This window comes from Penicillium atrosanguineum (genome assembly GCF_028827265.1).
Source record: "Penicillium atrosanguineum strain IBT 20685 chromosome Unknown utg000001l_segment0_segment0, whole genome shotgun sequence".
NCBI lineage: Eukaryota > Fungi > Ascomycota > Eurotiomycetes > Eurotiales > Aspergillaceae > Penicillium > Penicillium atrosanguineum.
In genome coordinates this window covers 2354714-2373672 of record NW_026623133.1, presented here as the reverse complement: position 1 = coordinate 2373672, position 18959 = coordinate 2354714, and the positions used below count along the sequence as shown (strand labels likewise).

The following is an 18959-nucleotide window of genomic DNA, read 5'->3' as shown; positions in this document are numbered from 1 at the left end:
TCACCTTGAGCATTTCGAATACTAGCACGATAACCAGCTTGATTGGGGCGAAAATTACCGGAACTACGGGTGTTGACCTTTGCACGCTGCGCTATTACCGCAGAAGGGGAGTCTACACGTGCTACGACTACAGTAGAATTCGAAAACAGTTTACCCCCCACACTCACGCTTTGTCTCTCGGCCCGTACCCGAAATGACGCTAAGCCGTATTTGGTTACTCTCGAAACAACCCCTGCTTAGCCGTGTCGCGACTTATAACGTATAGGATTTCAGTATCTAACGAGTCATTGTAAATTACTGTAGACCTCCATAGAATGTTCTAGTTAGGGTTTTTGAAGCGGGATATGGTGATCTGCCTTGAACCACGCCCACTGTCTACACATTCCGCTACTGTTCGACACGGCACATTTACTCCAATCTTGAATAAAAACTGAATAATTTACCATTCTGTCTGTTTAGTTGTACTCCTTCATATGTCTTCAACTACCAAGCCGACCATCGTTCTCGTGCATGGCGCATGGCATGGCTCGTGGTGCTGGAGATTCCAAATCCCCGCGATCGAAGCTCTCGGCTATGCTGTGGAGACCGTTGACCTACCATGCGTTCGTGGGTTAGCGGGTACGACGCAACTCGACGATGCGGCCCACGTACGGTCCGTTGTGGAATCGCAGATATCTATGGGTAAGCGCGTCGTTGTCCTAGCACATTCCTACGGAGGACCAATTGCGAGCGCTGCTATTACGGGGCTATCTGGAAAAGGAGTGCTGGGAATGATCGCTCTGTGTGCCTACGTCTTTCCTGGAGGTATGGACCAAGGTGCGGTCATTCGCGACCTTGGCGGCTTGCCCTATGTGACGTGGGACGTGCCGAGTGAAGGCCTTTTCCTCACCAAAGATCCGCGCAGTTTGTTTTTTCCTCCAGACGTGCCCGAAGATCGAATCGATTGGGCAATCCCGCAGCTTCGCCCTCAGAGCATGGCCGCCAACATGGGCATTGTGCCGCCTCAAGCCTGGCAGGACGACTCTTATATTGGGAGATTAGGCTATATTAGGTGTACGGCCGATGTGGTCAATCCGATCGCACAGCAGGACAGCATGGTGACGGGTGCAGGTGGCAAGGAAAAATGGGTGATCCGCACTCTCGAAGGATCTGGCCATAGCCCCTTCCTTTCGCGGCCACATGAGGTAGCCGCTACACTTCAGGATATCGTGAATGATTTTGAAGCCAAGCTCTGACATAGGCAAGAGTTTATGAGTTCATACAAAGATTCCAAATGTTGTCAAGCAGATGACCACGCAGTACTCCTAGCGTCAATGGATTATGATGTGTCTACGGCCGTTCAATTTAAAGGAAGCAGGGCAGGGGATGGTCGTCTCTGAACTATAGCGAGTTCCTAAAGAAATTCTTAGATGAATTCACCGCTTTTAGCTTCCTTAGCTATTTGAAAGGAAGCTATTCGATGACTCTGCCTTATGCCGCGGATAAAGCGTAACGAGGGATTTAGTCTTGGCGCTATATTGAGCAAATCCGCGGCCTGGAAGGGCAATCAACGATCATAGAGGGGCGCGGAGGTGGCGCCGTATAAATGTTTCACATGGGTTACAGTATTTTACGTTACATCTGCGTTCTAAAAAACAAAATTCATTGTTCTTAGTAAGAAGTAATATACGACTTAACCAGATATAGATTACGGTGTTTTAGAATACAGTCTGGGAAACAATCTGTGAGTGCACGAAGGGGAATCTGTTTTCGAATATTGCTGTACGAGCAGAACAAGGACAGAGCTTATCGCACCAGCGGCGACCCATCCATTGGATGACTCATGCAGCAAATGGCATGACTCACCCGGACCCGTATTTGTCTACCTCACCGCCTTATCCTCCGCCCGATACTGCCAACCAACGCTTTTTATCAGTCTGGACATTTTTGCCTTGATAAATCAAACGTTGCCCTCGGGCCTGCTCCCTTCTCATTGTCTTTGGATCTTGTTTGGTGTTTACCCCATCGTTGATATACTCTTTTGGAGCAGTTTTAGTGCCTCTACTTCCATTAATATCCCCTTTCACCTTGCCGATCATAATCCCGCCAATCCAACCCAATTGCAAGCTTGCAGCTTCAAGCACTTTGATGAGCGCACCGATACTGGATCAGCAGCTTCTTGTCGGTTCTCCTGTTATGTCAGCTCTGGAAAACGGCCCATCAGCTCCAGCTGCCTCGCGCTCTAGGCACAGACGCCGTGGCAGAGGCGCCGCCAGCCGTGGAGGGGTACCGAATACGCTTGCCACATCAACAAATGAGCAATCTGCTCCCCAAGCACCGCAACGACAGTCAGATAGTGTTCCGATCGCTGACCAACCGAATGGCCAACCACGCTCACGAAGATCAAACAAAGAAGGCAGAGGATCTGGACGACGAGGAGGGCGGGGCAACGGGAATCGACGAGGCGGGCAAGGACAAAATGGAGACCACAGCGAGGAATCACAGCAACTTCAATCTCGCGCCATGCGGGTTCGGGGATTTGGGGCTCGTTTGACTCGATCAGACCAAGATGGGAATACAACACACCCGGAATTGGCGGCGGAAGGCGACGCTAGCCTTCGTGCTGATGCCCCCGATTTCGTCCCGGTTATACCAGCAACCAGCACACATCCCTATCAGTCATCTACGGCATCAGCAAAAGGAAAGGGCAAAAACAAAGCTAAGCCCCCGCCTAAGCCTTCCAAGGTCACGATCAAGTCAACAGCTGGTGACATCGCCACCCGAATTCACGAAGACATTGCTCACAACCTCTATGAGTGCCCCATCTGCACAAGTGAATTAGGCCGACGGTCTAAAGTTTGGTCTTGCGAATTGTGCTGGACCGTGTTTCATCTGAGTTGCATAAAGAAGTGGTCCACAAACGAAGGAGCTGCCGCTCAAAGGAATTCTCGACAGCAAGATGGCGATGAGCTTGTTTCTCCTCGTGCCTGGCGCTGTCCTGGATGCAATCTTTCCCATGAAATATATCCATCCACCTACAGCTGCTGGTGTGAAAAAGAAGTCGACCCTAGACCCCTCCCTGGTCTGCCCCCACATTCATGCGGTCAGACATGCTCACGGCCTCGTAAGGGTTGTCCGCATCCATGCGATACGACTTGTCACGCAGGTCCTTGTACTCCTTGTACATCCATGGGACCAACTCAAGATTGTTTCTGCGGTCGGAATTCATCTACCAAACGATGCCAAGATACCAACTATGAGCAAGGATGGAGCTGTGGTGAAATATGTGGTGATCTGCTCCCATGTGGTGAACACACATGTCCTCTTCCGTGCCACGAAGGGTTGTGTGGTGCTTGCGAGGTCTCGATCGAGGCCCGTTGTTATTGTGGTAAAGTGCAGACCGAGATGTTGTGTAGCTCCAAGGAGGATGACATGGAAAGCCAGACAGTGCGCGATGATGGATCCGAGGAGTGGACAGGATGCTTCGCTTGCAATGAAACCTGCAGCCGCCCGTTTGATTGCGGTGTGCATTTCTGTCAAAAAGACTGCCATCCGCAAAATTCGCATCCTGCCCATTGTCCTCGATCTCCAGATGTCGTGATTCGTTGTCCATGTGGGAAAACATCATTGGAGAGCATTCCTGGTTTTACTCCTCGTACATCCTGTGAAGACGGAATTCCCAACTGCCAGGAGCCATGTGGTAAAATGCTTGCATGCGGTCATTCCTGTGACAAACTGTGTCACACTGGTCCTTGCGGAGCCTGTTTACGCCGGGTTCCAATTCAATGCCAGTGCGGCCGTAATACCTCCATGAGTGTTTGCCACCAGGGTGATATCCAACACCCCCAGTGTTTCCGCCAATGCAAGGCAACTTTGCATTGTGGTCGTCATTCATGCACAGAGAGATGCTGTCCTGGAGAACAGAAGGCCATTGAACGCCAGGCTCTTCGTCGCAAGCTTAAACCTCACCTCCGCCCTCTTGATGAGGATATTGAAGCAGAGCACATCTGTACTCGGATTTGTGGCCGAATGCTGAAATGCGGACGACACCCATGTCCAGAGCTCTGCCACAAAGGTCCCTGCAATACCTGTCGGGAAGCGATCTTCGAAGAGATTGCCTGTAACTGCGGAAGATCTATCCTTTATCCACCGCAGCCCTGCGGTACTCAGCCGCCTCCATGCTCATTCCCCTGTGCCCGACCTAAGTCTTGCGGTCACCCTCAGACGGCCCACAACTGCCATATGAACGCAGATGGCTGTCCCAAATGTCCATTCTTGACCGAGAAAGATTGTTTGTGTGGCAAGAAGGTGATGAAAAACGTGCCTTGCTGGCTCACAGATGCCCGCTGCGGCCAACCTTGTGGTCAACCACTCAAGTGCGGCTCTCATTTCTGCAAGAAAGATTGCCATCGTCCAGGTGAATGCGAAGATGCGGACAAGCCCTGTCAGCAGGCCTGTGGAAAGACCAAGTCTCTTTGTGGCCATCCCTGTACAGAGGCGTGCCATGCACCTTTCCCATGCCCAGAGAAGACAGCCTGCTCGTCAATGCTTACAGTGACATGTAGCTGTGGACGTTTGCGCCAGCAGAGACGCTGTGGTGCCTCCAAGGCTGTCACGTCCAAGGGCCAAATCCAACAACCGGAGCGGCTGCCTACGCTGACTCCGTTGACTTGCGACGACGAGTGCACCCGTTTGGAGCGCAATCGATCTTTAGCCTCTGCTCTCGGAATTGATATCAACCCAAGTACGACAGTGCAGGCTTTCACCTCCAGCAACCTTCCATATTCCACTGAAACCCTTGATCAGTACGTAAAACTCGCATCTTCAGTCCCTCTGTCGACACTGCAAACATACGAGGCAACCTTGCACTCCCTGGCAACCGATCCCACGAACCGGTCCATCCGCTTCCAGCCGGCCAAATCGACCCTCCGGTCATTCAGCCATTCTCTTGCGACGGACTGGGGCTTCAACACTGAAAGTCACGATCCTGAGCCCCACCGCCATGTCTTCGTTCTCAAGCCTCTTGCCTGGACACCACCAGTTTTTGGTATGGGAACTGGTTCGTCCATTGGCATTGGCGGCATAAGTGTCCGCGAGTGTGTCAAACTCCGCGAGCGAGAGATGACCAAAGAGCGAGATGCGCAACGTGCAGCCGCTCTCGAGGCTAAGGCTACCCGTGATGCTGCCAAAACGCAAGCAGGTTCCGACGGCTGGGCTCAGGTTGCTTCTCGGAGCAAGGGTAGTGCTTCTAGTACGAGGAGCACTACGCCGATCCAGAGCTCGTTCACTGGTCGGACCATGTTCTCTGCTCTTGACCAAAATAGAAACATGCCTTCTGACTCCAAAAAGGAGCGGTTGGTCCTTCGCTCTGGCGTTGGGGCTAGCAAGTCTTTGCGCTCGCAGCCTTATGCTGAAGTTGTTGATAACTGGGAGGAAGCAGAGGAGAAGGAAGAGGAGGAGGAACGAGAAGATGAGAAAATGAATGCTGAGACGCTGGAGAGTGCGCCTGAAGCTTCTGAAGCTCCTGAAGCTCCTGTCCTCGAAGCTTCTGTCCCTGATGCCCTGGAGGAGCAGGATGAGCCAGCCGATGCCAGTGGAGTGCCAACTATTACTGTGGTCACTGCGGCTGATGTAACAGACTCAGAGGCTTAGAATACTTTCCCATGACTATGACTCATGATTATGAGAAAAAGCCCCTTGTCAGTTTATTTGTTTGCATATGATACCCTGGTAGCATCTGGGGACCTTGGAGCACGATTCGGTGTCCACCCATATGTGGGATATTTTGTTTCATTCATAGCTGCCGATCTATAGAAAGAATCTCAAAAAAAAGACGTAAATATATGGACAGAAAAAACAACAAAGTTCAAATTTCAATTAACACACTTCAACTTCGACAGTATATGAATAAACCTCCGGGCATTGAATCGGTTCACCTCAACCTAGAATACTCAATCAACACCAGCAGGAGCCGGCGTAACTTTAACAAACATCAAACAACCCTCATCTGAAGCGACATAAGGCCCATGTTTCATTCCAGGCTTGCGATAGGCATATGCCCCAACACCCCAGGACTCTCCCAGCGTAAGATCCTTCAGTTTCCCCTTCAGGAAGCACACCTCTTCGATGAAAGTATGCGTGATTGGCTGACTGTCTGTGGCTGTGCGTGGTTCCCACCATTGTAGCACAGCTTTATGCTGTGCATTTCCATTTAGGTGTAGCTCCCAGATCCCTGTAGTGACTGAGTACCATGGCTTTGCGGAGGCGGAGTCTGGGGACGTTCCTGGTGCGGGGAAGGGTGGTGGGGTGGTGAACTCTTTTTGAACGAAGGACATTCTGGTATATTGAAGTGAAACTTGATAAAATTTGATTACACCTTCATTTAAATAGGCCTGAGGAGTTGTTTTGAGGGCATTCGCTGACAAACTCGAATTTCCCGATGGATCGGGAAATGGGAATGATCCACCCACGGTTCCTAAGAATGCAAGATATGGGATAGTATCAATTCGCCTTTTTAATCTTTCTTCTCCATGTAAGGCAAGCAAGCTTCATAAATCTCCTTGTAACCGGGATACTTCGTTATCCTCTGAAAGACACCCTCATCGATGACCCTCGCAGATTGAAGGGACCCCGCAATGAAGAAGTCAGTATAGCTCGGCTTCGCACCTAGCACAAAAGGCCCATCTGCTTTGTTGGTCTGCATCAATTCACCGACAGCGCGCATATTATCGCTTGCCGCATTCCAACTTTCCTCCTCATTGACGAGCAGGTCTTCGAGCGGATGCCCGAGGGAGGCTTCCCGCGTACGTCGGAAGTACTCCCGCGCCCGTGGGGATAGAATATTTATCTCGCGCGGCATCACCGCTGAACGGAAAACTACACCGACTACTCGGCGTGCCTTAGCCTCGATCTCAACGCCGATTTCTGACGTCAGCGGTACTGGCAGGTCTGGGTAGGTTGACTCGAGAAATTCTGCGATGAGGGCGGATTCAATGATATATCTGTTGCTTGGTTTGTGGAAAATAACTGGAACTGTGTATCTATGGTCGATTCCCGGAGAAGTTTCGATAGGGTGTACGTCGCTGTGAAGTGTTAGGTCGGGAGGCTTTTTCTTTACGCGGAGTCAGTGCTTTGGGGATATGTTTTAGGATATAAAGCAAAGGCAAGCTGGCTGGGGGATAATCAACGAAGATTGTCAGGATGACTTTTGGCTCACAGGCTTTTCAAAGTTGGCTGAATGTCGGGAAATTCAATGGATTTTGTCTCAAAAGGGATGCGTTTGTAGTTGAGCATAAGGCGAATGCGCCAAACAACCGGAGAGAAGCAGACATTCTTGGTGCAGGCCAAGTCGAACAAAACAATTTCGGTTTCAGTTCGGGTAGCCATGTTGTGCTGTGATATAGGGAGAGCTTGAAGCAACTGTAATTTGAAAAAGTCAAGATATAAAGCTGACGAATCTCACTTTCAGGGATACTTCGATTTTACCCTGCACCCCCAGAGTGGGGCATTTGTATGTGCTTATGTCATGTGCTTACATCAGCGGGGTTCCCGATCTTCTTATCGTCGACAAGATTCCCACGTTGCACAGTATTGTGGATCAACATGGCATCTTTCCGACTCCAGGGATTTCAATCCGTAGTCCGAGGCCAGACGCGCCTGCTGCGGAACCAGCAGCGTCGTTGGGCGCAGGTTCACGACGTGCGCTTCCTTGCCTCGCATCACGATCCCAAGTATGTCTTGGACAAATATCGGTCGAAGCTTGACGAGAAGGCCAAGCAGTAAGTTTACCTCCCCGAAAATCACCAGTATCATTCAATTGATATACCTCCTACAGAGAGGGTCATGAATCTGTCGAATCCTTGAAGGAAGCCTATACCGAAAAGATCAAAGACCTTCGCTACAAAGCATCCACCGTCGTAACACCAGAGACCGTGACTCCTTCATCCAAAGTCACTGGAACACCCCCTCCATTCCAAGCTTCTCCGACCCCGGATGCGGACCCCACCGTCAAGGCCGCACGCAAGGCCTCCAGCAGCGAAACCCCTATCAAACCGCTCAGCACATACCTAGATGTCGAGAAGATTCGCGAGCTTCCAGCCAAAGAAATCGAAGCCCTGTGGCGCCTCCGCTTCGCAAATGATGGCACCTCTATCACCGCCGCCATTCCTCTAGACATATATAAGCGTATCGCCCACGCCGCACGTCACAACCCGCAATTCGTCCTCCCCCTCCCGCGCCAGCAGACCGACGACATCGGTCCCGAAGAGGTCGACGCCGACGGCAACCCGCTTGGCTCTGGCGCGGATATCCACTTCCTGCAGTGGGCTTTCCACCCGCCGGCGGAGGAGTCTGCTAAGCCTAAGGGCGAGACTGTCAACACCCACACTTCGACTGTGATCTTCACGCACCTCGGTGCGTATAAGATGCATGGTTCGTATGCTCAGCCTCATACTACTGTTACCCACCATCTCGATCTGGCGGATGATAAGGGACTGGTCCTTATGCATGGACAGATTGTTCCGGATCGCGGTGTCTCGACTACTGAGGCTACGTGGTTGGTTAGCTGTGTGCAGCGATTCTATGACTTCGAGGGCCAGGCTAGTGGCCGGAAGAGTGAGCTGGTGAAGATGTTCACTCGCGGCGATGCGGAGAACTTCAAGGTTGATGAACTCCTCGAGGAGGCTGAGCGCATCAACTAGATGTTTCTTTGCCCTATCTATCTACTACACTGGGCTCATGCCCGATGACCTGTACCATATGTGTCCGTTTGGCAGTTGGACTTGGACTTCATCCGGCGTTCTATTAGAGCTAGATTGGAGCTATTCAGCTGAACCTTTGTATACTAAAGACATCCACAATATTACAATCCGTCTACGAACAAAGCCTGCTCTTGAATCTTGTAGAATTATTTCCAGCTATTAAACCAATGCAGAATCGATATGTGTAACAAATGATACATGATTCGAGGAAAGCAACATGCCCCTCTCATATCTACACGAAGTAGTAACCCCGAAAGGAAAAAAGAAGAAAGAAACAAAGAAAACAGCCACCCAGTACCAAAAACACAGAAAACATCCCATGCATACAAAAAGGAAAAATGAAGCCTCGAGCCTAACCTAACACAAAACTCCGAGAGCAAAGTCGTTTGTATCACATGGACATTGAGAGAAAGGGAGACATAGTGCCAGTGATTGTTTGAACAGGCAGAAGCGTAAAGACACAGGCAATTAGTCCGGGACTTAAGGCAGCATCGAATGACCTTGTAAATAGCCTACCAAGCCAGAAATAATGAGCAAAAGAGACAGCTTAAGTCTTGAGCTGTGGGCGGGTATCATTGTATGAGGTCCATGCTAGACAGCTAAGGCCAGGGTTGTAACCAATGCTTCCAAATTGATATCATTATTGAATTAAACGGTTACTCGCTTTCGACCTCCTCACGGATGAACGAGTGGATGTGGTCGAAGTAGCCCGGTTCGGCAACGGAGTCGTTGTGGCCGCCGTTGGGTAGTGTGCGCCAGATCTTGCGTTCGGACTTGCAAGCAGCGAAGAGTTGGGTCATATTTGATGGCCTATGCGGTATTAGTGTTGGTCAAACAATGATAAGAGAAGTGTACATACGGCACAAGTTCGTCCTTGAGTCCACTCAGGAAGAGAACCGGCACCTTGGTGATCATAGGCAGCACATCTTCGCTCGTCCAGTATTGGTGGCACAGACGAGCAAGGTATCTAGCAGGAGGGAATACACTTGTAGAATGGTTAGATCAGGTTCTGAAACAGTAATACCGCTGAGCAAACTCACCTAGGGATCAGCTTGCGAATACTCAAAAAAGTATTCTCCAAGATCAAACCACCAATATCACCCTGCTCCTGATTTGTCGCAACGAGGTTGATAGCCACAGCCCCGCCCAGACTTTGACCATAGATCACGAACTTGGTATCGCTGAACTCGGGGCGCTGGCGCATGTAGTCAAGACCAGTCTGAGCATCAATCTTCAAGCCTGCCTCATCCGGCGTGCCGGTCGACAGGCCGTACCCCCGATACTCCAACAAGATAACATTGCACTGAAGTGTATCCTGGATCGCCTTGGCGATGGGAACTCGGTGGCCGATGTTACCAGCATTTCCATGGAACATCAGGACTGTCATGTCGCGACGGAAGCGAGTCTTTGGTTGCCGCAGGAAGAAGGCGTGCAGTGTCTCGCCATCTGGCGTCGGAATCTGAAGGTCTTCAAAGTCTGTGATGCCGAATTGACGGGGGCTCGGGACTTCGGTTCGCGCATCGACGGGGACATTGCGGGGGTATATCAATTCACTAGATACCGTGTCAATAACGAGGGGTCTTGCGCAGGGAGGATCCCATAGGGTTCCTACTTTTGCTTGAAGTATAAGAGGCCACTTGCGACCACTGCGAGGCCGGACGATGCCAGGACAGGAAGACGTAGGAATGTCATTGCGCTATTGGCCATGTTGCTGATGCTCCAGGCTGGGGTCGAAGGAGGTGAATCAGACATGGCGACTCGATCCCGGAATGAGGGCGGTTGAAGGAGTGGAGGTTTGCAAGAATTAAGTATTTGAATCGTTGTACAAGGTAAAGACGAGTAAACACACCCAAGGAGCGAGATGCTCGTTTCAGGAGACTCAGGGTTGGCGATAGGGCGATGCGTCCTATCAAACGCTGGGGTCACCGCTCACCGCCCGAGCTGGACGCGTTGAGCTTCTGCCTTCCTTACAGCTACCTGATCACATCTCCCCATCTCCTTGCACTTCACCTCCCCCTTTATTCCTTGGATAATTCTATTTCCTCCTTATTGACTTTATTGCACTCGGATTACACAATGGTTTCCAGCCACGGCGTCACGGGAATGTTGGGTGAAGGTGAGCCCAAGCTATCGCCATCATCCCATCGACAGAGGAGCTAACATCCATCTTCTAGATGGCATCCACGTCGATATGCAGCACCTGAAAAGTGGAGAGGTTAAGTGCGTTTCTTCCGGATTGTGTTTCCCTTTGTTTTTTGAGCCAAATGCTAACCGCTGCCTCTCTAGCCTTGGAACCTCCATGTGAGTGAATCGGAGCTCGACACTCCTTCCCTTTCGACCGCAGCTTCTAATCAGTCCGCAGTATGGCGATCAACTTCAAGGACGGTGTTATTCTGGGCGCCGACAGCCGCACAACCACTGGTGCTTACATTGCCAACCGAGTCACCGACAAATTGACACAGGTGCACGACACCATCTGGTGCTGCCGCTCTGGTTCGGCCGCGGATACCCAGGCTGTGGCAGACATTGTCTCCTACCATCTCAACATGTACGGCGTCGTCAACAACGAGGCTCCCAGCACGCAGGTGGCCGCTTCGCTTTTCCAGGAATTGTGCTATGAGAACAAAGATGCGCTCAGGTCAGCTCTTCTTGTGCACATTGAGCTAGATCCATGCTGACAGAACATAGTGCGGGCATCATCATTGCCGGATACGACCCCAAGCACGGCGGCCAGGTGTACTCGATACCGCTGGGCGGCTCCCTACACAAGCAGTCGTTCGCGATCGGCGGCTCCGGTTCGACCTACATCTACGGATATACCGACGCAAACTGGAAGGAGCAGATGACGGAGGAAGAGGGCATCGACTTCGTGCGGAATTCGTTGCAGGAGGCGATCAAGTGGGACGGTAGCTCTGGTGGCGTGATTCGTATGGTGGTCTTGACCAAGAAGGGCGCCGTGCGGCACCTGTACCTACCGGACACCAACTACACCGGGCCCGGAGTGACAAATTAATGAGTGATGTACGAATAGCATCTTGTCGAGCCGCAGAATATTGACATGGTTTCATGAATCTCGAAAAAGATGCAGGTCATGCACCCCACGCGGAGATGCATCCTAGCCTGTCCTATGCGCTAGTAGTGACTGTCTGGCACTCCAAGCGCTTGGGTAGCAACGGCTATCGAGAATATGCTGGATAATGGTATTGTTAGGAGAAACCGGGGGGGTCTCATGAAACTTGGATAAGATCCCTGGCCGTAAGAAGTAGAAAATCTCGCAGGGTTCTGGGATATCCGTGGTCAATTACATCACGTCTGGTGGCCCGGTGGTAGATGATTGGGATATGCGTCTCTGCATCTCACATCTGCAGCATCCACCGGCCGGGAACCTAGGGATAAATCTGTATAAAACGCATGGCGTGAGCATTGGACGAGATAGGCTACCTCAGAAAATGCCAAATTCAATTGCAATAATCTACTTTCCCCGGTTCCCCGTCAGCGGATTCATCCGTGAAGTCTATTGTAGAATCACCGGCGGCCACGGCACCACGGGCGCTGACATCGCCCTGTCATTCGCCCGATATTAGACGCTACACCGTCTTTTATATCCCAAGCCCCCGATAACAGTCGAATCGATGTGTCCCACATTCTATTCCAAGATTCCCGGGTGTAGCTCCCTTCAAGATGGGGGGATATGATAGTTGAGATACTGGGTCAAGTTCCTCGAGATGACTATGACGGCTGCGGCAGTCTAGACCTATATCTTTCCCTCCTTTCCCTCCACCTCTCTGCTCTTTCTTTCCTTCTTTCTGCCCTCCCTCTTTCTGGATTGGCCTTTGGAAGTAGATCTTAGTTGAAACGAAAATCCCCCTTTTATTTGGAGAAAAGGAAGACTTAAAAGGCAGTTTCACTTTCCCGGTTCGACCGTCCATCTCCACCGACCTCACCGTGGAAACGTTTCCTGCCATTTCCACCTAACAACTTTCTTTCTAAGCTCACCTCCAAAAAGCTATCCTGTTTTCCCTTCTGCAATGGCTCGGATCGGCGCTTTTTGGTGATCGAACCCCCCCTCCCATCTCTGCCGGGGTTGAACTGGATTCGCGCTCTGGTCCTTGGAATCGCCCTGTCCAGGCCAATCGTCATCGAATGTAAACCCCCCCCCCTCTTTCTCGGTTTTCTTGCCTCTTTCCACTTTGATCGTGCCACTCAATTGTTGAGAGCTGTTTCCAAGCCCAATGCGATCGTTGCTGACCCGGCCTACGCAACTCAGAGACCAAGCTTCACCTTGATATGGGCTCCGTCATTCTCAACCACGTGCCGGAACAGATCGACTGCAAGATGTTGGGTACGCGCAACACTGAATACACCGAATACACTCGCGCATCTCAACTAGAGGGACGCTCTAGATCGACTTCCTCCAACTCGACCCCCACTTCCACTTCCACCGCCCCGCCAACCGCTGTAGGCTCTGCTCGGCTTCCTGCGCATTTGGATGTCCCCGCCTACATCAACTCCCACACTCCTTCCACTCGGGCCCCCTCCGACAATCCGTCCCATCCCCCGCCTTCGATGACCTCCCACTCAAATTATGGGGTTGCTCGCGATCATCCGTCATATTCCAACACCGCCACTCCATACTCAAGTGGCCATGCCACCGACTCCATGAATTCCGGGCCCAACCCATATACCCAGTCCTCACCCGAGTCGCCACGATTGCAACCAACATTCCGATCGATGCAGTCACTTGGAAATTCAGAAGCCAACTCACCAAGCCGAATCCGTGTCCAGAGCTTGTCTCACATTCAGAGCCTGGCCAGCGAAGAATTCCTGGCCAGATCTCAGAACCCGGGCCATGGCACACAACCACGCCACTTCGAGATCAGCTCCATGCCCGTCACCGAGATCATTGAGATGGTCGCCGGGCTCCTCACCAAGATCACCACCACCAACGATACCCATCACGAACATGTTCATCGCCACATCCCTCCGCCCGACGGCGCCTCCAACCTGACTCCTCAGGCGACCAGCGTTCTTGCCTTCCACGGCAAGAACGTCCCCAGCATCACCATCCTCAGCTACCTCACCCGCATCCACAAATACTGCCCAACTACCTACGAGGTATTCCTCAGCTTGCTGGTCTATTTCGACCGCATGACTGAGCTTGTCAACAGTGGGCAAGACGACCCTGTACAGCAACGATATGAACCGACTCCATCTACCGGTTCAGAATCATACCACTCTCCGGCAGGCCGACACGCGCAGGATTCCTCGATTGTTACACCACCCTCCTCGGCAGGCATGACAGCTTCAGACCCCAAAGGCCCGAACGCATCCATCTCCCCCGCACTATACCCCCAAGGGGAAGACGAGAGCCTCTCCCACTTTTTCGTCGTCGATAGTTTTAATATCCACCGACTGGTCATCGCGGGCGTGACCTGCGCGAGTAAATTCTTCTCCGATGTCTTTTACACCAATTCACGCTACGCAAAGGTATGCTTACTTGATTCGTCTAACGCGTTCCCCTCTCTAATCCGGTATGCAGGTTGGAGGTCTTCCGCTTGTGGAGCTTAATCATCTGGAACTGCAGTTCCTATTACTCAACGATTTCCGACTTGCTATCCCGGTCGAGGAGCTCGAATCCTATGGCACTATGCTCGTAGAGTTCTACGCCCGTGAGGTCGTCGCTCAACAACAACAGATGGCCGCGCCCCGAGCTATTCCACCGTCCATGTCAGATTCCCAATCCGATGCCATGTACATGCGGTCTCACGAGAAACGCCGAGATCACGGGCTCGGACAAACGCCGACACCGCCTTAAGCCACCATTTCCGCTTTAAGGCAAGCTAGACCGCCAGACTCTACCTCCTCGCTTATATTCGCGCATTCACCTGTGCCTCGGCGCTGAGCGTTCACTTTATACCGGTTGTCCCACCTTCCAGGGGTATTCAACCCCGATCCTGACCTTCATCTCAATCGGCTCCCTTTTTTGGCGTCCCTTTCTCAATCCTCACGCTTCTCGGGTCTGCAATTTGCCTCGCGCATTTACACGTCACGACTGTATAGATTCTTTCTCTCTTTTTCTTGTTTGTGGAGCTCCCAGGTTATTCTTGCTGCTATTCCCCCGTCTGCAGCTTTTCAACTTTTCAGGATTTCAATTTTTCATACATTACACATCTAGTGGGCCGTTTCACCGGGTTGTTTCTTTGTTTTTATTAGTTTGATTTTTCGATGTATGTCTGCTTTTCGACATGGTTCGGTGTTGAAGGCGTGTCTTGTTGCATCTGCGATGTTTATGGTTCTGGGTTCTTAGGGCGAGTGAGCAATCTCCAATTTTACTCGTTCTGTCTGTACTGTTTTGAGTCGTAATTGGATGGTCTTGATTGACACTTGATTGCGAAAAGCATCAGTGGTGAGATTAGCTTCAAACATTGTTATGTGGACGGGGAGGCTACAGCATCTATTTCTCGAAACTGGTGCCTACCGAGCTCTATAAATGAATGAAACGCTAGTTCTGAGGAAATGAAGAACAGTAATACCTGGAGATCTCAAATTCGAGCACTGAATGTTTTCTTCAAAGATACTCTAATATCATTCTCGCAGTGGAATTTAAAAATATTCTGCAAGATATATAAATAACGAAGACGACCCCTTCTATTTCAATATTGCCTTAGTGTATAATCTATCCGAGTTAGACATAGCTTCAGGTGGTTTAAATGAAACCTACTGTATCTCGGTAAAACTTAGTAAAAGCTACTATATCGCTTTGATGCCCTTAGTAGCTATAACCTATAAAGTCGGTTATTCACACAAGAGAGCCAAACAGTAACAGTCCCATCACGCCAATAACAGCTATCGAAATTTTGGCACCTTTCACGAACCCTGAGCTATTAGACCATGATACAGGGCTTTTGGTAGTTAAAGAACTCAAAGTTGTAGTTCTTTAAAATGGTTGTACTCGTAGAAGTAGTGGCGTTCGCTCTAGATTGTACTAGGCTTGGCTTGCTTCAGATGCCGTCATGAGACATTTAGCCAGCTCACCGACAGTCTGGTCTATTGAAAGGCAGTAGTAATTGTACCCGCCATTAGATGTGACAGAAGCTTAAAGAGCAAACTTGTCATGATGACGAAGGATTTCCTATATGCCACTAGCATAGCGCATGCGGGCTTTGGGTCTGGAATTCGTAAAGTTCTGCTAAGCAGCCAGAAGTGGTATTTGCTGCAGTTGTCATATTGAATCAGTGAATCGCCAAAGTAGGACGAGCTAATGACTTGGACGGGGCCGGGGCGATGAGAAGAGGATGAGGCTTACAGCTAACACCCAGAATTGAGCACTTACGTATATATACATGCTCCAGCATTTGGAATTAGCCTCACTTGAAGAGTACCTGATCTTGGCTGGCCCGCAGGATATGAATTTCTACTGTTTGGCTGGCGCCACTTTATTGATCCGCCTGCATCATTGCCTCAGTCGAGGACTAGCTGGGTATTAGGCTGTCAATGGCCTCTAAACCCTTTCAAATACCTTTCGCTATCAGATGGAGCTGAGAGATACTTCTCACTGTAACTTGTTGAGCTCAGAAAGTGTAATTAGTCTAAGGTCTAAGTGATATTCGTGAAAAGTTCAATGAGGATCACCAAGACTATTAAGGTCGCAATTCAGCGAAATTTTCCAAGTAGTCGAGCGGTCTTCCCGGTACTAGGTGGAGCTCAATAAAGTATCGGTTGATTCCGAAATATCAAGACAACGATAACCCGTATTACGTGTGCTTGAGAACACTACCTATCGTAGAGCGTCATACTGATGGACCATTAGTCAGCGGTATAGGGAGATCTCTCCTTGCCCCTACCCGGGGCGATGGTAAAGCCCGTAGCTTTAAATATTCGTGGATTTTACCTCTCCGACGGACTGATATTATGCACCTGTCCATAATACCTTGAGAAGCAGTCAAAAGTTCTTCAAACTCGATGGTGTGCTCATTCTTGGGAAAACCAGAGGCAAGATTAAATTCTTAGCCACGTTACTAAGCTCAACATCCAAATCAGGGCCTCGGGGAAAGACCGGGATCTGTTCCCCGACTTCCACCTATTTTCTAGACGTTCTCCACAAGGAACTAAACGGACCCACTCCTCAACAATTGTGCTCGCAGTTTCATCATTATTTGTTCGTAGAGTCTGTTTAAGTATCAAATGCGCGGTTGGTACCAGCCTAAGTACATCGCTCATTGTCCGTAAGAACCTTCAAGTCCTTTACGTTGATCACCTTGGCTGCCGTGTTGGTAGCTGATTGAGGTCAAAAAAACAAGGCGTGGCTGGGGATGTCTCAGACAAGTCATTTGAAGGGAAAGTGGGTGCAGATATGTCAGAGATAGTCAGGGGAATGGGAATGGGACGAGAAACAGCCAGGCACAAGGAGAAATATCACTTCCGGTGAGATCTGCAAAGATTGTGGAAATATCCCTCCAGACTATTAATAAACATTCCCTTTTTATTGGAGCGTCTTCACAACATACGCTGATATCATATGAGCTTGCGAAACACAGGTACGTAAAACTCCGTATCCACATGTGCAGCATTTGCTATCAAAACGAGCCAAACCTCGCCGTGATAACTTATTTCTTAAGCACGGTGGTGCTGATTGACAAGAAAGGATCTAAACCTTGCTAAATAAGACTGGGAGCTGTCAAAATACGCGCTCATTGTGGCTTGAAGAAGGTTGTAGAGGGTTCACGTCTTAATTCCATGAGGACCTGAATAGAGTTTGACAGAGCCACTAGCAAGGTTCCAATGTCACTAGCTTACGGAGTGGTGGTATATTCTTATTCATAGACGAGTGTATCAGTATCTCGTACCCACCAGACTTCCTGAGGCTCAGACACTTGCGTATGCCGATCCAGAATATCCCCAATCGGCCGAAACTATAGGCCCGTTCCTCTTATCTCGTCTCCCTCGTGTGTTTGGGGCTCTAGATTGAAGTCTATAAAGGCTCACCCTAGGTAGAGTCGAAATTGTAGAATCACACTCAAACAACTCCTCTTCAACCTCTCCCAGAGAAATTTCCTACTATGCGCTTCTCCTCTCTGTTGGCGTCAGCCAGCCTGGCTTTCGTGGTCACTGCCCACCCCGGACCCCATGCTACACCCTCCGATGCTGAAATGGCTCACAAGGCCAAACTCTCCGGCCGTTGTGCGCAGCATGTCGCTCGTTTCAACGAAAAGCGTTGGAAAAGAGACCTCGGGCATATTGGAAACACGACTGTCCAGATCCAAACGCAAGCCCCCGTTTACGAGGCTCTGCAAAACGACACCTGTGTCCTCACCCCTGAGGTCACTGCAGGTCCATACTACTGGCCGCGGTCTCAGACCCTTCGGCAGGATATGACAGAGGATCAGGTGGGAGTGCCCCTGTGGCTGGACATTGGAGTCATGGATATGGCCACCTGTAGCCCTTTAGAGGGCGTGATGGTCGATTTTTGGCACTGCAATGCAACGGGAAGCTACTCTAGCTTCACTAAGCTGTCTCCTAATATCAAGTTTCCCAAACTCCTTGCTGAGGAGGGCAAGAACATCTCGGACTTTGTTGTCGGCAGCACGGACATTCATACCGACTCCGAAACTTGGCTTCGGGGCATGTGGCCAACCGATGAGCACGGAATGATGCAGATGAAGACTATATTCCCGGGTGTGTTTAAATAATCTTATGCGATTCCAGATGAGAGAGGTTCTTCTCAGCTAACATCCCATACCAATAGGTTTCTACATTGAGAGAGCTATCCATATCCATGTCCAAGTGCACACCGACTGGACCACCCGCGAAAACGGAACTTTGGTCTTCGAGAATACAGTTAGCACCGGACAACTGTACTTCGATGAAGAGCTGGAAGAAAAGATCATGGCAATGGAGCCTTACTCCTCCCATACTCAGATTAAACGCACCCGCAATGCTGTGGACATGGAGTTTTCGAAAGGTACTAAGAATTTTTACAACCCAGTTGTCTCGGTCGTGCCTCTCGATGAGAACAATCTTTCGAAAGGCTTGGTTGGGTACATCACAATTGGGGTGGATACTTCGGCCATTGAGGATGAGCATTGGTCTGCATCATGAGAGCCTTCTAGGGGAGGAGGGACGGGATCCAGGATTTTCGGAAGCGTTTAAGTATCCTCACCTTGAGTACGCCGGAAACTACATCATGCGCCCTGCACTAATGATGATGATGCTATACTATCG

The 18959-nt window shown here is 50.3% G+C and overlaps 10 protein-coding genes across 10 annotated transcripts; 7 read left to right on the top strand and 3 right to left on the bottom strand.

Annotated features, from left to right (window-relative positions):
- Positions 1-473: 473 nt before the first annotated feature.
- N7443_000919 (alpha/beta hydrolase) lies at positions 474-1235 on the top strand (the record flags this gene model as incomplete). Its single annotated transcript, XM_056880975.1, has 1 exon — positions 474-1235. One exon carries the CDS (start codon positions 474-476, stop codon positions 1233-1235), a length of 762 nt encoding a protein of 253 aa, XP_056746213.1.
- A 1058-nt stretch (positions 1236-2293) lies between these two features.
- On the top strand, positions 2294-3580 carry N7443_000918 (uncharacterized protein; the record flags this gene model as incomplete). The annotated part of the gene is made up of 3 exons (XM_056880974.1): positions 2294-2508; positions 2595-2828; positions 2887-3580. The coding sequence occupies 3 exons, from the start codon at positions 2294-2296 to the stop codon at positions 3578-3580; spliced, it is 1143 nt and encodes a 380-aa protein (XP_056746212.1).
- A 944-nt stretch (positions 3581-4524) lies between these two features.
- Positions 4525-5631, top strand: N7443_000917 (uncharacterized protein; the record flags this gene model as incomplete). The annotated part of the gene is made up of 1 exon (XM_056880973.1): positions 4525-5631. The coding sequence occupies one exon, from the start codon at positions 4525-4527 to the stop codon at positions 5629-5631; it is 1107 nt and encodes a 368-aa protein (XP_056746211.1).
- Positions 5632-5930: 299 nt separating this feature from the next.
- Positions 5931-6314, bottom strand: N7443_000916 (alpha-L-arabinofuranosidase AxhA-1; the record flags this gene model as incomplete). The annotated part of the gene is made up of 1 exon (XM_056880972.1): positions 5931-6314. The coding sequence occupies one exon, from the start codon at positions 6312-6314 to the stop codon at positions 5931-5933; it is 384 nt and encodes a 127-aa protein (XP_056746210.1).
- Positions 6315-6493: 179 nt separating this feature from the next.
- N7443_000915 (uncharacterized protein) lies at positions 6494-7365 on the bottom strand (the record flags this gene model as incomplete). The annotated part of the gene is made up of 2 exons (XM_056880971.1): positions 6494-7061; positions 7196-7365. The coding sequence occupies 2 exons, from the start codon at positions 7363-7365 to the stop codon at positions 6494-6496; spliced, it is 738 nt and encodes a 245-aa protein (XP_056746209.1).
- Positions 7366-7581: 216 nt separating this feature from the next.
- On the top strand, positions 7582-8678 carry N7443_000914 (ATP11 family protein; the record flags this gene model as incomplete). Its single annotated transcript, XM_056880970.1, has 2 exons — positions 7582-7757; positions 7814-8678. 2 exons carry the CDS (start codon positions 7582-7584, stop codon positions 8676-8678), a joined length of 1041 nt encoding a protein of 346 aa, XP_056746208.1.
- Positions 8679-9394: 716 nt separating this feature from the next.
- N7443_000913 (alpha/beta hydrolase) lies at positions 9395-10490 on the bottom strand (the record flags this gene model as incomplete). The annotated part of the gene is made up of 4 exons (XM_056880969.1): positions 9395-9548; positions 9598-9723; positions 9779-10291; positions 10351-10490. 4 exons carry the CDS (start codon positions 10488-10490, stop codon positions 9395-9397), a joined length of 933 nt encoding a protein of 310 aa, XP_056746207.1.
- A 324-nt stretch (positions 10491-10814) lies between these two features.
- On the top strand, positions 10815-11751 carry pre3 (proteasome core particle subunit beta 1; the record flags this gene model as incomplete). Its single annotated transcript, XM_056880968.1, has 5 exons — positions 10815-10854; positions 10913-10958; positions 11025-11039; positions 11101-11376; positions 11427-11751. The coding sequence occupies 5 exons, from the start codon at positions 10815-10817 to the stop codon at positions 11749-11751; spliced, it is 702 nt and encodes a 233-aa protein (XP_056746206.1).
- A 1274-nt stretch (positions 11752-13025) lies between these two features.
- On the top strand, positions 13026-14553 carry N7443_000911 (putative cyclin-dependent protein kinase complex component; the record flags this gene model as incomplete). Its single annotated transcript, XM_056880967.1, has 2 exons — positions 13026-14225; positions 14278-14553. 2 exons carry the CDS (start codon positions 13026-13028, stop codon positions 14551-14553), a joined length of 1476 nt encoding a protein of 491 aa, XP_056746205.1.
- Positions 14554-17797: 3244 nt separating this feature from the next.
- N7443_000910 (intradiol ring-cleavage dioxygenase) lies at positions 17798-18836 on the top strand (the record flags this gene model as incomplete). The annotated part of the gene is made up of 2 exons (XM_056880966.1): positions 17798-18413; positions 18484-18836. 2 exons carry the CDS (start codon positions 17798-17800, stop codon positions 18834-18836), a joined length of 969 nt encoding a protein of 322 aa, XP_056746204.1.
- Between the last annotated feature and the right edge of the window lie 123 nt (positions 18837-18959).